The sequence below is a fragment of the Ursus americanus genome, chromosome 25 (assembly GCF_024610735.1).
Source record: "Ursus americanus isolate L20-20 chromosome 25, mUrsAme1.1.p, whole genome shotgun sequence".
Taxonomy (NCBI): domain Eukaryota; kingdom Metazoa; phylum Chordata; class Mammalia; order Carnivora; family Ursidae; genus Ursus; species Ursus americanus.
Window position 1 is genome coordinate 25,900,639 of NC_142151.1, and position 17,922 is coordinate 25,918,560.

Here is a 17,922-nt window from a genome sequence, read left to right on the forward strand (position 1 = left end):
TGTTTTGGTTAGTACAGCTCTCTACTACATCTTGAAATCTGGGATTTTGATACCTCCTACTTTGTTCTTCTTTTTCACAATTGCTTTGGCTATTCAGTGTCTTTTGTGGTTCCATTCAAATTGTGGATTTATTCTAGTTCTGTGACAAATGCTGTTAGTATTTTGATAGGGATTGCATTGAATCTGTATATTGCTTTAGTAGTATGGACATTTTAATGATATTAATTCTTCCAATCCATAAGCATGGAATATCTTTTCATTTGTTTGTGTCATCTTAAATTTCTTTCACCATGTTTTATAGGTTAGAGAGTATATCTTTCACCTCCTTGGTTAACTTTATTCCTAGGTATTTTATTATTTTTAGTGCAATTGTAAATGTGATTATTTTAATTTCTCTTTCTGCTACCCCATTATCAATGTATAGTAATGCAACAGATTTCTACATATTAATTTTGTGTCCTGCAACTTTTACTGAATTCATTTATTCTAATGGTTTTTTGGTGGCATCATTAGGGTTTTCTATGTATAGTGTCATGTCATCTGTGCATAGTGATGGTTTTACTTCTTCCTTAGCAGTTTGGATGCCTTTTATTTTTCTCATCTAATTGTTGTATCTAGAGCTTCTTGTACTGTGTTGAATAAAAGTGGTGAGAGTGGATATCCTACTACTTTTATTATAGATTTGATTTTACCTGTGAATTTTTTTCCTTTCATAAGGGCCTTTTCTTTCTACTCAAAGAATTCCCTTTAGCATACCTTGTAAGGCTAGTTTAGTGGTGATGAATTCCTTGAACTTTTTTTGTCTGGGAAACTTTACCTTTCTTTTTATTCTCAATGATAACTTGCTAGTTTCTCCTTTCAGCACTTTGAATATATCATGTCACTCTCTTCTGGTCTGCAAAGTCTCTGCTGAAAAATCAGCTCATAGCCTTGTAGGGTTTCCCTTGTATGAATTGCTTTCTTTTCTTTTGCTCCTTTTAAAATTCTCTGTCATTACTTTTAGCTATTTTAATCATTATGTGTCTTCGTGTACACCTCCTTGAGCTAATCTTGTGGGGGCTCCTCAGTGCTTCCTGGATCCAGATGTCTGTTTCCTTCTCTAGATTAGAGAAGTGTTCAGCTATTAGTTCTTCAAACAGGTTTTCTGTCCTTTTTTTCCCCTCCTTTTGGGATCTCTGTATTGCAGAGGTTATTATGCTTGATGATATCACTGAGTTCCCTTAATCAATAATCTCATTTTTAATTCTTTTTTCTTTTTGATGTTCAGCTTGGTTGCTTTCCATTACCCTGGCTTCCAGACCGCTGACCAATTCTTCTGCTTCCCCTAATCCTCTGTTGATTCCCTCTAGTGTGTTTTTTGTTTCAGTTATTGAGTTCTTCATTTCTTGCTGGTTCTGTTTTATATTTTCTCTTTGTTGAAGTTCTCATGAGTTCATTCACTTTTTTCTCAAGTTCAGTGAGTATCTTCATGACTTTATGCAGAAGAGTTCTATGGTGCCCTATAGCACAGTGTTTCCTGGTCACCAGGCTCAGGTATTCAAGCAATATCCCCTGTGTGGGCTGTATGTGCCCTCCTGTTGTGGCTGAGCCATGTTTGCCTTCAGCCCACATGTGGCTGCATAACCTGCCTTGCCTCCTGTGGGTGCACTGGCAGGGTTTAGTCCCTGAGTTGTTGAGGAACCTATATGAGATCTCGGTTGGCTGAGAGGTGGGCAGGGTCAGCAGTCAGGCTAGCTGTCTGCAATTAGCCTCTCTCTTGGTACATCGAAAGGAAGGGCTTTCTCCCTGCAGAGCCCACAGAGGCTTTTGTTGAGGGCCAGTACTGGCAGTCAGACTACATATTTATAGTCCGCCTCTGGCTGCAGCTGCAGGCACACCCTATGGTAGAGCTTTCTTCCTGTACAGTCTGCTAAAAGACTTGACTCCTGGAACCGTGGGCAAGCTGGTGTGTAGAATTATCTGCCTCCTCCCCAAGGCAGGAGTTCCTTTGGAATAGCACCATTCCCTGCCAGGGCTGCTTGCAGGATGTGGAGGAGCAGGAGCCTCTTTAGAAGGATGCCTACCAAGGTGGGCAAGCAGGGTTGGAACAGGCATGTGGCAGGGGAATGTGGGGGCAGGGCATGCAGTGCTAAGTGTGGAGAATTTTAGTGCTAGTTCCTGCAGCTGTCCGGCTATCCAGGCTAGGGGAGGGGAAGAGAAATGGCCCCCACCATCACTTTTTTCTTAGAGAAATCTTCTGAAGATCCCTGCTCCTCCAGCATATGTTCTGAGACTAGGAAATAAATCTGCTTCACATACACCCCAGGCACTTTTCAAACTGCTGTTTCTGTGCCCGAATTATTTGTTATCCTGGCTCTTTAAGGTCAGGATCTCAGTTTCCTATTACCTCCCCCCTCTTTTGTTAAGTCCACTGATTTTTAAAGCTCCAGAAGTTAAGCCCCATTGGTTTCCATAGCCAATGTTACAAGGATTTGTCTTCATAGTGAAAGTCCCTAGGGCTTGAGGTACCTGGGGTGTCTGGGGTGGGGCCTGATACTCTTGATTCTCTGTGCTTATGGTATCCCTCCCCTTTGTGGTTTGTCTCACCAGGGGTTTGGTTCCCAAGGAGTCTCTACCTCTCCTTTTCTAATGTGGCCTCATCTCTGCCATTAACTGTGGAAGGTGTGTTCTGCCAGTCTTTGGGTCGTTTTTAGAGTTATTTGTACAGATGTAACTGTTGTCTTTTTGTGTGTCTGTGGGACAGGGTAAGCTGAAGATCCTCCTACTCCACCATCTTAGCCCCTCCCTGGGTCCTGTTTTTTAATTCATTCTGATAATATATCTTTTAATTAGTGTGTTTAGAACATTTACATTTAGTGTAATTATTAATCTATTTGGATTTAGGTCCAACATCTCGTAATTTGTTCCTTCAACATTTTGTTCCTTTATTTCCCCCTTTTCGTTCTTTTGGGTTATTGAACACTTTTCACTTTATTTTAATTCATCTATTGTGGTTTTGACTATTATCTCTGTACAGGCTCTTTAGGAGTTTCTTTAGGAATTTGTGTGTGTGTGTGTGTGTGTGTGTGTATACATATATATACACTTATATAAAACTTTTACTTACAGTTGACATTTAATAGTTTCAGGGGACATGTTGAAACCTTATCACTATATAGGTCCATTTATCCTCCCACCTTTATGTCATAGTTATATATTACATATACATAAACTGAAAATTCTGTCAGACGGAAGTTATAGTTCTTGTTTTCAAATGTCAGACATTTTAAAGCATTCAAGAATAGTTTATGGTATATGCCTACTTATTTATGTCATGCTTCCTTTATTCCTAATGCTCTAAGTTTCCTTCTGATACCTTTAGAAAACATCTGTTAGAAATGAATTCTTGGGGCGCCTGGGTGGCACAGCAGTTAAGCATCTGACTTCGGCTCAGGGTGTGATCCCGGCGTTCTGGGATCGAGCCCCACATCAGGCTCCTCCGCTATGAGCCTGCTTCTTCCTCTCCCACTCCCCCTGCTTGTGTTCCCTCTCTCTCTGGCTGTCTCTATCTCTGTCGAATAAATACATAAAATCTTTAAAAAAAAAATGAATTCTTTTTCTTCTGGGAGTGATTTTTATTTCACCTTCATATATAAAGAGTAATTTTGCTGGATATAGAATTCTGGTGTGACAGTTCTGTTCTTTCTGCATTTTAAGTGTTCTACTTTCTATTTCAATCAGTTTGGCTTCTGGCTGTCCTTCAAATTGTTGGTTCTTCATAAGTGTCATTTGTGTCTTTCTGTTTTTAAGAATTTTTCTCTGTGTTTAGTTTTCAGAAATTTGATTATGGTGTGTATGAGTTTAGACCTTCTTGGGTTTATTCTGTTTGAGTTTTGCTGAGGACTGAGAATGATGAAGACAGGAAGATTTCTGAGGAAGAGACAGTGTTTCATAATTTAAATTCATAAATAATTGTGCCAGTTAAGTATGTTTCCATATTACTTGATTGAGAAGTTAGAATGTCATTGGTAGGAAATACAAACTACAGTAGTATTTTAACTACTGCAATTATTATGGCTTTTCAACAGGGGACTTTTTCAGCCTGTCCATATTATAAACATACTAGTATATTAAGGAATGTTACCTATTGCTAGAGCATAGAGAGACAGCCCTATAAAATCCACTGGGAGATGTTAAAAACATCTTTAGGAATGGTTTTAGTCCTCACTTCATCTTTTAAATTTTTCCAGATTAATTTATATACAAATAAAGCTTGCACTGGGCCATCCAAAAAATTTTCCCATCAGTGTTTCTAATATTGTGGCCAATTTTTTTTTCCTACTGGAATGAGATGTTTCCTGGAGTTTCTAGTGTCCCATTTGAGGTTTCATCTGGTGCTGTGAAGACACCATTCTGATTGTGGCAGCTCTTATCCTTGTGGATTTTACAACTTGATCATCTCATGTTTCTTTTTGGAATTTGTCAGGCCAGATTTTGCGTGTCTATGATGGAATCTTTAACTTCTCCATAGATTTATGATTTTATTGTTTTATGTGAGGTCCTTGCATAAGGACTTTGAGTCAAAGAAATCTGTTTGTAGCAAGGGTAGTTCCTTAATTATACTATGTATGCTAGTACATACTTAGCATCCTAGCTTGTATGGTATTTTTTTTTTATTATTGTTTGTCTCTGTTATTTTAGGTAGTATCAAGCCATCAAATAGTTAATGTAGTCATTGTTTATTAAGGGATATCTGAGAAACTTTTTTTTTTTGCAGTATTTCAAAGAAGTGAATTATCCCAAAAATGATCCAGCTATTACTATATAAGTTTACTTTTTTTTTTTTTTTTTTTTTTTTTAAGCAAGTTGCTCTATCTTAAACAGCCACAGTTAAGTCATTTGATCAGTTTGGCTCCCAGTAAGAAAATTAATTTTATCAGAATAGGTATCAAATATACCTACTGTATATCATGCCTGGTATTGTCACTTTTTGTGCTTACTATAAAGCCCATTAACAAGCAGTAAAGTCAAGATTTGTTCCTAGAGAATTCAAAAGTTTTATTTGGGTCTTGGACACTTCTTGATTTATGGAATGGAGACACAATCATGAGATTTTCGTTCAGTTGGTTGGTTGTTGGGGTAAGAATGTCACTAGTGGATGGTAATATGAAAAGGAGAAAGTAACAATATTTCATAATTACTCAATTAGTAGAAAATGTAGAGTGATTTCCTTTAGCAATAGGGATTTGCGACATGGCAACATTAGGTTTAAAGACCTAGTTTAAGTCCGGAAGATGCTTTAACCAATTTAGTTAGGCCTGTGATTGCTCTGAGGGAAGAAGGATATCTTAGCTACTCAATTAAGGCATAGGATTTAATAATCAGTGGCTCTTTGGTGCCATGTTGTGAAGTTAATATCCCCAGAATATAGCATAACTTTTTCATATTTTAAAAAGAAAGACTCGTTTAGATTCAGGGCTGTCTTCCAGTTAATCTGTCAGTCTCTGTGGATTCTTTTGCCTAGAGGAACCTAAGAGCTTAGTTTGTTTTTTTTTTCTTCTCCCCCTTTTATTTGGGGTGGGGGGGGGAACTTACTGAATTATATACACAGTATAGTTTTTTTAATGTCTACATCACCTATCATCTAATCGTATGTAGGAGCCTTAGTGTATTCTGTTTGGAAACAGATCCCGTGTATTATATTTGTAGATGTTGTGTTACAGACCATACAGAAGTATTCTTCAAATAGTGGTCCCAATAATATTATTTACAGGTTGGGACCTGGGATTGTTAGAGGTTCTTAGTACTTGAGTTGTTCTATTAAGCCAAGATAAATTTCATGTCTCTAAAGTCTTTTACAATTTTCTCTAGACTTTCAAAAAAATTTTTTTTATTATTTTCTTTGACTATCTGGTACAACCAATTATCTAGTAAGACATATATGTCTTATTTTTAATTTTTTTTCTTTTTTACTCATTACAAGTCAGTTTGCCCCCTCTTCCCCCTCCCAGTTTTGTTTTTTTGTTTTTGTTTTTGTTTCCTTTTGGTGAGAGGGCTTTAAATAACTTTAAAATTTTACTCTGAAGGATCTGGTGTTTCATACTAGTGGGGTTAATGAGAGATACGGTGGCTATATTATTCATCTATCATTTTAGATAATTCTCCTTGGAAGTTTAGAAAAAGGACAGGGCATTGTTGGATGCCAATGTCTTCCTTGGAGCAGCATCTTGGACAGATATTAGATAATCGTCCTTTTGTGTTTTAGCCAGTACGGGACAGTTGTAACTTTAATGACCCCTTTGCTTATCGTTTTTTCAAGTACCTTTTTCTAAGTCTCTCAAATCTTGGAAGACAAATCTCTTTATTGTTTTATCTGGAGAGCCAGAAATTGTATTAATTTCCAGCTTGTTTAATTTTTAAAGCTCTCTGGAAATGTCGTATATTGAGTATTTTCTAAATTGGCAGTTTTAATTTATTCTGATTAAATCCTCTTATGCAGGTTTAAACTAGCACAGTAGAATCTGTCTTGCATTCTGTAGCAAATTTCTGTCTTCCTAAAGTTGATGAAATCCTTAATGATAGCCCTTAGCTTGAATCTATACCAGAGTTTTAATTTAACTTCTATAGAAGTTCTGGCCTCGTAATTTTACAGTGTGACTTTACTTTTTGAGAAAGCCCTGAAGAAAGGATGGCTCATATAGAAGGTAAAGTAAAACTTAGTATAAAGAGAAAAATTCAAAGATAGTAAATTTCAGAAGGTTAAAGTGTTTGAGAGAGATTATTTTAAAATTACGATTTTGTTTTGAGGTCTCTGCATACTAAGTGAAGAAAGAAGCTAACTTGTTTCATATTTTGTCTGCTAATTTTTTGAGCTCCTCTTAAACATATTATTTATTGATTTTAACATATCAAAAATTTCCCATAATGGCTGGTGTTCTAAGTCATATTTTTTTTAACCATTTACTAAGGAAGCACAGGCGTTAGGATTATAGTACTTCATATAAGAAGCAGTTCCTCCAAAAGAAGGACACTTTGACATAGCATGACACAGAGACCACTCTGGCTGGTCAATAAGTGTGTGTTGTGAATGGTGTCTCAGGTCACCTGACCAAGCAGAGGCTAGGAAGGATCTCATAGTTAGCAGCTCACAGTCATGGACCACAGAGTACAGACTTAGTAAAGTGACCTTTTTCACAAATAACAAGATAAGGGAATGCTCTCATGAAGAGTATAATTTCTATATAATATAAAATGTATTCACTTGATTTGTATTTTTTTTCCCATCATAAATTCAGGGTGTTTTAAATACACTCTGATTATGTCTGCAAATCATTTATATATGCTCTAATTTTTCTTTTAATATTATAAATTCACTCTCAAGCTTTTGCCATCCTAACAGAAGCAAAACCGCAAGTGTCTTACATGTTTTTCTGTGTAGTGAACAATCCTGTAACAAATGTACCTTAATTTTACAGGCATTCCTTTAGAAATGAGTTGCACAATTGAGAAGGCACTTGCTGATGCTAAAGCTCTTGTTGAAAGATTGAGAGATCATGACGATGCAGCAGAATCTCTGATTGAGCAAACCACAGCTCTCAATAAGCGAGTAGAAGCGATGAAGCAGGTTTGATTTTTCTTTCTTGTTGATTCCATTTTGAAAAAAGCAGTCAGACATTTATGTATTGCTTGAGTCATAAACTTCTTAATTAGTCATTTTTTAATGTTCTGTAAAACTTGAAAAGTAGTTTGATCTGTAGGTTTTAATTTTACTTTAGATTATCATATCATTTTGTCATGTCCAGGTGATATATATATGTATGTATATTCTGAAAACTGTTTATTTGATTACTTGTTTTTCTGACAAAGTTGTATATTGTTTAGAAATTATATGAATATATTATGTTCAGAGATATTTGACAAAGATCAAATAATATCTTTTACTAATAGTGACATATTTTGCTCTGTCTCAAATTTTATAATGTAGAAATGTTTATGTTTTTCTTTATAAAAGTACTTAGGTGATGTTATTTAACAACAAAGTAGTTTTCAAAAGCGATGTAAGGCGATATCTGGTTTATACATTATACAGTTGTTGAATTTGTACTTCCTACCTTAATTTTCATTTAATGCTACCAGTTAAAAAATGAAAAGGGCTTCACTTCTAATTATCCTTATAATATATATAAGAACTTTCTCATATAAGACCTTGTATTTAAGAACTTTCCAGTGGTCCATGGAGTTTAGCTACCATTTTAAAAACCTTCTTAGGATAAAAATTTTCAACTCAAAGAGAATTATACAATTTCTTATATTATGATGGAAATCAGTTGGGGGAAATGTATATTCATAGCCTACTCTTGTGAAATTCATCCATTTTGTAAAAGGAAGCAACCCTGGGATATCGCTTTTAACAAAGCTGCTGGAAATAATGGAGCAAGTTTACTTGTTTTGTTGCCCTAAACAGATTATATATCTCCCTAACTCTCCAGCTTGACTCATGCATTCCAAGGAACATATATATGGTATTGAGTTGTAAAACCAAAGGTGTTTGACAACTAAAGAACAAGAAATGTTATAATGAATACATTACTAAATGGCACATCAAAATGCCTTGAAAATGAAGGAGTACAATTTTAAAGTTAGATTCACATTTATTTATAGTTTTTTTTCCATTTCTCTTGCACATGTTCTTTTACTATTGTTATTGAGATATAATTCACAATACCGATAAAATTAGCCCTTTTGAAGGGCATAGTTCATTGGATTTTAGTACATTCACAGGTTGTGCAACCATACGCACTATCTAATTCCGGAACAGTCTTATCACTCCAAATGCTCACCTCCAATTAGCAGCTGTTCCCTAGCTCTCCCTTCCCTCAGCCCCTGGCAACTAATCTTTCTATCTCTGTGGATGTATCTCTTTGGAACATTTCATATGAATGGAATCATACAGTATGTGGCTTTTTGTAACTATTTTTTTAACGTAATGTTTTTGAGGTTCATCCATGTTGTAGCATGTTAATAGGTTTTTTATTCCTTTTTATTGCTGAATAATATTCCATCATAAGGATATAGTGCATTGTGTCTCTCCATCAGTTGATAGACATTTGGATTGTCTCTATTTGGGAGCGATTATAAATAATACTGCTATGAATATTTGTGTACAAGTTTCTGTGTAGACATATTTTCAGTTATCTTGGGTGTGTGTGTGTGTGTGTGTATATATATACATACATACATACATACACATACTTGGGAGTAGAATGAATGGGTCATCGGCTCTGTGTGTAACTTTTTGAGGATCTGCCAGACTGTTTTCCAAAGCAGCTACACCATTTTACATTCCAGTCAACAGTACAATTTCTCCACATTCTGTCCAACACTTACTATTTGACTTTTTGATTAAGGTCATCCTAGTGGGGCACAAAAAGAGACACATAGACCAATGGAACAGAATAGAGAACTCAGAAAATGGACTCTCAACTCCATGATCAGCTAATCTTCGACAAAGCAGAAAGGAATATCCAATGGAAAAAGACAGTCTCTTCAACAAATGGTGTTGGGAAAATTGGACAGCCACATGCAGAAGAATGAAACTGGACCATTTCCTTACACCACACACAAAAATAGACTCAAAATGGATGAAAGACCTAAATGTGAGACAGGAATCCATCAAAATCCTTGAGGAGAACACAGGCAGCAACCCCTTCGACCTTGGCCACAGCAACTTCTAGACATATCACCAAAGGCAAGGGAAGCAAGGGCAAAAACGAATTATTGGGAACTTCATCAGGATAAAAAGCTTTTGCACAGCAAAGGAAACAGTCAACAAAACCAAAAGACAACTGACAGAACGGGAGAAGATATTTGCAAATGTCTTATCAGTTAAAGGGCTAGTATCCAGAATCTATAAAGAACTTATCAAACTCAACACCCAAGGAACAAATAATGCATTCAAGAAATGGGCAGAAGACATGAACAGACATTTCTGCAAAGAAGACATCCAAATGGCCAACAGACACATGAAAAAGTGCTCTACATTGCTTGGCATCAGGGAAATACAAATCAAAACCACAATGAGATATCACCTCACACCAGTCAGAATGGCTAAAATTAACAAGTCAGGAAATGACAGATGTTGGCGAGGATACAGAGAAAGGGGAACCCGTTTACACTGCTGGTGGGAATGCAAGTCGGTGCAGCCACTCTGAAAAATAGTATGGAGGTTCCTCAAAAAGTTATAAACAGATCTACCCTACAATCCAGCAATTGCACTACTAGGGATTTACACCAAAGATACAAGTGTTGTGATCTGAAGGGGCACCTGCACCCCAATGTTCAAAGGAACAATGTCCACAATAGCCAAACTATGGAAAGAGCCCAGATGTCCATTGACAGATGAATGGATAAAGATGATGTGTGTATATATATACACACATATACAATGAAATTATTATGCAGCCATCAAAAATGAAATCTTGCCATTTGCAATGACGTGGGTATTATGCTAAGTGAAATAAGTCAATCAGAGAAAGACAGTTATCATATAATCTCGCTGAGTAATGTGGAATTTGAGAAACGAGGCAGAGGATCATAGGGGAAGGGAGGAAAAAAAATGAACAAGATGAAACTAGAGAGGGAGACAAACCATAAGAAACTCTCAATCTCAGGGTTGCTGGAGTGGAGGAAGGTAGGAGGGATGGGGTGGCTGGGTGATGGACACTGGGGAGGGTATGTGTTGTAGGGAGCGCTGTGTATTGTGCAAGAGTGATGAATCATAGACCTGTACACCTGAAACAATATATTATGTATTAATTTTTTAAAAAGCCAAAAAATAAATAAATAAAATAAAATACATTCTGGATTCTAGTGGTTGTGAAGTGGTATCTTACTACTGTATTGAATTGCATTTCCCTAATGACTAGTAATATTAAACATCTTTTTATGTGCTTACTGGCCATTTGTATACCTTCTCTAGAGAAGAAATGTCTCTTCAAAACCCTTGCCCACTTTTTTCCAGCTCTATTGAGATAGAATTGATATATAACATTGTGTAAGCTTAAGGTGTGCAAGATGATTTGATACATATATATATATTGCAAAGTGATTACCACAGTAGTTAACACCTGTATCACCTCACATAATTACTGTGATGAAAACATTTAAAATCTCTTACTAACTTATAAGCATATAATACAATCTTGTTAACTATAGTCACCATGCTGTACATTAGATTCCCCAGAACTTACCCATCGTGTGTACCCATTTTTTAATGTATTAAATGTATTATTATTAAGTTAGGATTATTATTATTAGAGTTGTAAGAATTCTTTATATATTCTGGATATTAGACCGTTATCAGATATATATCTGAGATATATACTTTCAAGTATTTTCTCCCCCCATGTTCTTTCTATTAGTATCAGGAAGAAATTCAAGAACTTAATGAAGTTGCAAGGCATCGACCACGGGCCACATTAGTTATGGGAATCCAGCAAGAAAACAGGCAAATCCGAGAACTGCAACAAGAGAACAAAGGTAAGACATATAATCTTAAGATTATATGTAAGAACATGTCATTGTAAAAAACAAAGGAGTTTGACAACTAAAATTAAGAACCAGAAATGTTATAATGAATTATGTTACTCAGTGGCTCAACAGAATGCCTTGGGAATAAAGGAGTGGGCTTTAAAGTTAGATTCGCATTTATTTAAAAACATTTTTCATTTCTTTTGCCCGTGATCTTTTATTACCGTTATTGAGATATAATTCACATACCATAAAGTATACCCTTTTGAAGGACATAGTTCATTGGATTTTAATTAAAATTGAATTTAGTTAAAATTAAAAGACCTGTAATACACAATTGGACTCTTAACTTAGGACCAATTAGTATTTTCAAAAATGGGGAAATGGCCAACTAAATTTCCTTTTTGGTATTCTCATTTCTGATCCATATGCCCAAATCATATGCACTAGTCGTTATCCTTTCCTACTTATGAATGTCTGCCTTGCTTGGAGTCATCTTAGATTCTTACCCTCAATATCCAGTTTGTGCCATTGTTGTTACCTGTGAAGTAACACTTTCCTTCTCTGCAGAACCAGGGCTTTGGTCCCTTGCTTTGGTTTTCATAGTCTCTTGCCTGATCTGTCCTAATTGGCTTCTGTGATTTTAGTCTCTTTTCCCCCTTCAGTCTGTCTCCAACACAGGCATCAGATTCCTTTTTCCTAGACATATCTGGCCGTGTTACTCTTTTGCTTTAGAACCTTCATTGTGTACTTAACTTCCTTATCCAGTCTTTCAAAATCAACTCGAGGCCTTTTACTCTGTCTTCTTCCCGTATCTCTCTTCATGAAACCTTTGTTCTTGCCCTCCTGAACCAGTTCCTGAACACAGCATCTGCTTTCATGCCTCCCTGTGTAGAATGCCCTTTCCTTTATTTTTCAGCTTGAGTGCAAGTTCATCTCAATAATGTGAAACTTGCACCAGTTTCTCCTCACAGACTTTGTTTATATATATATTTAGGTAGAGCTCTGTACTTTACATATTGTAATATAATTAGAGTGTATTTGCTTTCTCCACTAGACTCTGAGCTTCTTGGCCTTTTGGGTATTCCTAATATAGAGCATTATCTGGTACTTAATTATTCAGTAAATGTTTGTTGAAATGATTTTTTTTAAAATGAGCTTTAAATGGTCATTTAAAAAACTTAAAAAGACTCCATTTGGTGTGCTTTCTTTCTTTATGGCAAGAGATTTACACATTTTCTTTTCAAAACACCCTCTTTGTAAGTTGCTTTTTTGGTAAATACAATAGGGAAGAGAATATTTTGTACATCTTTAACTCAAGTTTGAGTAAAATATACTGTTATCCTTGTGATTCTTGATAGAATTGCGTACATCCCTGGAAGAACATCAGTCTGCCTTGGAACTTATCATGAGCAAGTATCGAGAGCAAATGTTTAGACTACTAATGGCTAGCAAAAAAGATGATCCGGGTATAATAACGAAGTTAAAAGAGCAGCACTCCAAGGTAATCCATTTTATAAATATAATTTAAAATGAAAAAGAAGCACAATTGGTTAACTTGTGTTGAGGGTTTTTTTTAAATCACAGGTATCTAACATGATACTGAATATTTCATCTTTCTGGCATTTTCTGCTTTTCCTTATTTTTGTCATTTCTTGTTACATATTTTGTTTGATTTACTCTCTTAACTCCTGTTGTTCCCTAGTAGCTTTAACATATTTTCAAAAATAAACTTTATTTGGGAAGTAAAGGTAAGTATATTCAATTCAAAATCATTTTATAAGGTTATCTGCTTTTAAGAAATATTTCTTCTAATAAATTTGTGTGTTGACATTTGTTGCAAAAACAAAAATTGAAATGCTGAAAAATGTTTTCAGAAATCTGAAACCAGCTAAAGGTAGATTTATTTTTCTTAAGACTGTTTTCTGAATGAGGCTAATTAATCCAGACTGTAAATAATACTGATTATGATGGAAAAACCATGAGGGGCGGGAAGGAAAAGAACCAACATATTAAGATTTGACCCCACCCCACTCTCCGATCACATATCACTTAACACCATTTTTAGAGACAGAGCTGAACTGGGTAGAAATTAGTGTTTTTTCCTCTGTTCATTTTACTTATTGCCATCGCTGTGTCTGTTTGCTTTTTGTTTGTCCCCGTGTTCGTTAGCAACTGCTATGAAGACAAGTAGAATAATCCTTTCCTATTTACATTTTAAGCTGAATTTTAACTGCTGGTGTGAAATAAAAATATTAGAATATTGTGATTTCTAGCTATTACTTGCATTGGATAATGGGGAGCTATTATTGGTTAAAACTAACATTATTTAAGAAATACTGTTTTAAGACAAGTTTTTATCATTCTCAATTACTGAAACACATCTTAGAGTCCTTAAAATAATTCTTCCATCTTGGTGCTTGTAAGTATTTTTAAGGTATTAATTATTCTATTAAAATTAAATATCTAGTAAATAGGTCTTTGTGTGACAAGTTTACATATTAAGAGAATTATTAATAGATACCTCTTGTGTCGGTTATATAATAAATTAATAAATATGGGTTTAATGTTATCTAATTATACTATTCATCTTCTAACCGAAAGGAATAACCTTGGATGTTTAAGTAGCGGCCTTTTGAATATAAATTTATCTATCATTAATGAGATATCATTATAAAAACATAAATTTAAATGTATAACTTGAGTGTTTCTTTTAAAGATACAAAGATGAATTGACTTAAATTATTGGTAAAATAAATATAATCTTGAGAAATTTCAAAAGGCCTTTATGTTTAAAACCTAAGAAATAAATTTGTTAAGATCTAAAGAGATTGCTCTACCAAAAAATGTTTAGTGTAAGATACTGTGGGTTGCTAGTTCCACTGGGTAGCAGCTATGCCAAAAGCAAGTATTTTCTAGAACACATCAGATTTTACCATTCACTAGAGCAGTTTCATTAATTAGCAAAGTTAAACGTTTCTTAAGGTAGCTGTAAACCATCCTTTATTATGTAGACTGAATTCATCTAAGTGCTGATCCTTCCATAAAATGACTGTTCAGTTACTTGTTGTTAATTCCAACTAATACATATTAATGTTTGTGATTTTGATTTTTCCCAAAAAGGAGACACTTCAACTCAGTTAAACAAACATTTATTAACACTTGCACTGGCTTAGTTTATTAATAATAAGATGAAGAAATAATAAGTTCCATTACTCTGCCATAAGAGCTTATAGTATAAAGGGAAATAGGAACATAATATATAGGGTAAAATGTAATGAATCCTTAAAATAGAGATATGATTTAATACGGGAATACTAGTGGAAGCAAGATGAGTTCTCATGAGGAGAATCTGGGCAAGTATCAGGAAAGAAAGACAAGGTCATCTAAATCTAGCCTTGAATTAATTATGGGGGGGGAGGGTCAATAAGCAGAAGTGGGTGAGCAGAGAAACTAGTATGCTAAAGGTGCAGAAATATGAGATTCCAGGACGTGTTTAGTATTGACACTCTGATGAGCCTGAACACAAAAAAATCTAATAACACATTTAAGGGTAACAAGCAGTTACACATAACAGCATTTTGGCATAAGAGATCATTTTGAGACCACTGTAGTACAGAATTTCACCCTCACTTAGAAGGTTTTGAGCACAGATTGAAAAATCAATAGAAAGTTTGAGAAGAACTCATTTTTGTCCAAGTACTCATTTTTACATTATTTTTGACCAGATGCCTTTTTGGAAATCTTAAAAAAACAAACATTTCAAACAGTTGGCTAACACGCATGAACTAACACTCATTCAGTTTTTAAATTACGGATAATATCCGTATTAACATTATAATGACTCTGTACTACAGATTGACTTGGTACATCGTAACAGCTCCGAAGGATTCTTCCTTGATGCATCTCGACACATCTTTGAAGCATCTCAACATGGACTGGAGAGGAGGCACTTGGAAGCAAATCAGAATGTACACTAAATAAGACAGTCAACTTTTGGGGTGTGGATGGAAGGGGGGGGAGGTCCATTTAAAACATTTTTTGACATTGAATTTTCCTGCCAGTTTAAATCAGCAAATAAATGAAATTGCTTTTAAAAAATATACTGTGCTTTTGATAGCCATGCAGAAATAATTCAGTGTAGAAACTTTAAATCTGTCATTAATTCTCTGTGTATTGTATCACACACAGCCTGTTAGATAATTGCAGGCTTTAAAGGTTGTTCAAGCCAGATTTTCATTTTGTTGCTGCAGAATTTTATGAACAGCTATCCTCTTTGTGGACATCAAAGTGTTCTCTTGGAAGCGATTTTAATCTGATTTCATAAAAACTTTGTTTGAACTATTAAAGGAACAGTTTTTGGTTTTGTTTTTGTTTTTTAAAGATTTTATGTATCTGTCAGAGAGCAGGGGAGACAGCACAAGCAGGGGGAACAGCAGGCAGAGGGAGAAACAGGCTCCCCACTGAGCAAGGAGCGCAATGCGGGACTCTATCCCAGGACCCTGGGATCCTGACCTGAGCCAAAGGCAGACGCTTCACCAACTGAACCATCCAGGCATCTCTAAAGGAACAATTTTAATTCAGATTTTTGATAGTTTGTAGTTCTTCAGTTTGAGTTCTCTATAACTTAAAATACCTTTGTTTAGGTTTTATACTATATGTATATGTTAGTAATATATGCTATATTTTCTTTTTTTTGTTATTATTATTGCAGCAGGTCTTTATCGAGCAAATTTGAAATAACCCTAAACAAAATTTACAAATGAAAGGCACTTAAAGAAAGTTCAAGGATTGTATTACTGACAGTTCAAGGATTATGTTACTGACACTTCTTGCCTTTCAAACAGTTTTTCTTGAAAGCACAGCTCTTGGCCTCTTGTGTTCATTAAAAGACCTAGGATACTTCCCTAAAGATTTTATTGTAATAAATGAACCATCCATGAACTGGGCCATAAAAATACTATTCTGTGTTGAAGTCTTGGGATATTTTTTTCTTATGATTTAATTAGAACAGACTCTGTCCTGAAAAAGTTAGTGGAATCTCGTTTTCTTCTGTTTTAAAGGCAAAGAATTATTTGCTTCTTGTACAGCCTTTTACCCTAAGAGGACACTAAATGATAAACTGAAGAAAATGTTGGTATTCAGAATTTTTACTCATCATCCTCAGTCTGTTGCTGCAGTTGTCTGTACTTGTTTTTAGACATTTGCTCCCTTTCCAGGGGGAGGAATTTTAATTATTTTTAAAGAACTATTTCAGAATATGACAGATGTTTGTCTTGATGTTATTCTTGCTACCATAATCTAATCCAGGACTGTCCAATAGCACTTCCTGAAATGATGGAAATGTTCTTTATCTGTGCTGTTCAACATAGAAGCCACCAGCCCCACGTGGCTACTGAGCGCTTGAAGTGTCACTAGTGCAACTCAGGGACTGAATTCACTTTTTAAGAAGTGTTTAATTTTATTTAGTTGACATTTATATAGCATCATATTGGATGGTGTAGATTAGTCCTTCTGTTTTGCCTTCTTTCTGCATACTGGCATTGTATAGGTGTCCCCATTAAAATAATATAGGGACCTGCATTTTTGTTGGTTAGAACGTACTAAATGTGTGGTTTGCTAAAGATACTATTTGTTCTACATATTTCTTCCACAGTTTACTAGTTTTGAAGGTTTTGGAGGTCCTCTGATTTTTACAAATCAGATAAATGCAATTACTTAAGAGACAAGTTTATTGGGGGAGTTTTTAGCTTTTGAGTTTTGACCTTAATAAAATCACCCTCAACTGCCAGTGAACAATGGTCTTAGAAGCTGTTTGTTGAAAAAATGATTATTCTCAAGTTTCTGTTGGTTTTTATACCTCCTATCTGTCTCTTTCACTTGACTCTAAGCTCCTTGAAATCAGGGAACATGTCTTGATAGGTTTCATATTCCCGTTTGCCTGGCATGGTGCCTGACATATCATAGGTGTGCAAAAAAGGATAATAGCATGAGATTGGAAGAAATGTATGCTACCTGCTGCACCAAATAAATATGGCTATTTTATACGTAAGTGATATTTTGAACAGTTTGCAAAGAAGGCCATTTAATATTTTAATACTCAAAAGCAGGCTTCTGTTCATTTTATTCAATATTTATTATCCATTATGTATCAGACACAGGCAAATATAAAGATACAGTTCCTGCTCTCAAGGAAGATTATAATCTGGAAAAGTTTCTAGGTTGGTTTGAGATCAATTTTTAGGCATGGATAATACAGAAAAGATTTGTAAATCATGAAGATGTTAGGGGTAAAAAGATCAAATGTGTCAATAATTTTTGTCCTCCCCATTACTTTGATTAGTATATGTAGGTATAAAAAAGGAAAAAGTGTTGATCATTTGTGGTGAGAAGAATGTGAAATATGAGTAATCT

The 17,922-nt window shown here is 35.1% G+C and overlaps 1 protein-coding gene across 3 annotated transcripts in view; it reads left to right on the plus strand.

Moving 5' to 3' along the window:
* FGFR1OP2 (FGFR1 oncogene partner 2) overlaps positions 1-17,922 on the plus strand; it is a 31,470-nt gene that overhangs the window by 9,438 nt on the left and 4,110 nt on the right. For 2 of the 3 annotated variants that reach the window (XM_045811818.2, XM_045811817.2), the window contains exons 2-5: positions 7,455-7,603; positions 11,400-11,517; positions 12,870-13,012; positions 15,366-15,479. In XM_045811818.2, the coding sequence (XP_045667774.1) occupies positions 7,469-7,603; positions 11,400-11,517; positions 12,870-13,012; positions 15,366-15,479 (510 nt within the window). In that variant the 5' untranslated portion in view covers positions 7,455-7,468. The remainder of the gene's footprint in view (positions 1-7,454; positions 7,604-11,399; positions 11,518-12,869; positions 13,013-15,365; positions 15,480-17,922) is intronic. The other variant, XM_045811820.2, reaches the window with a different exon arrangement.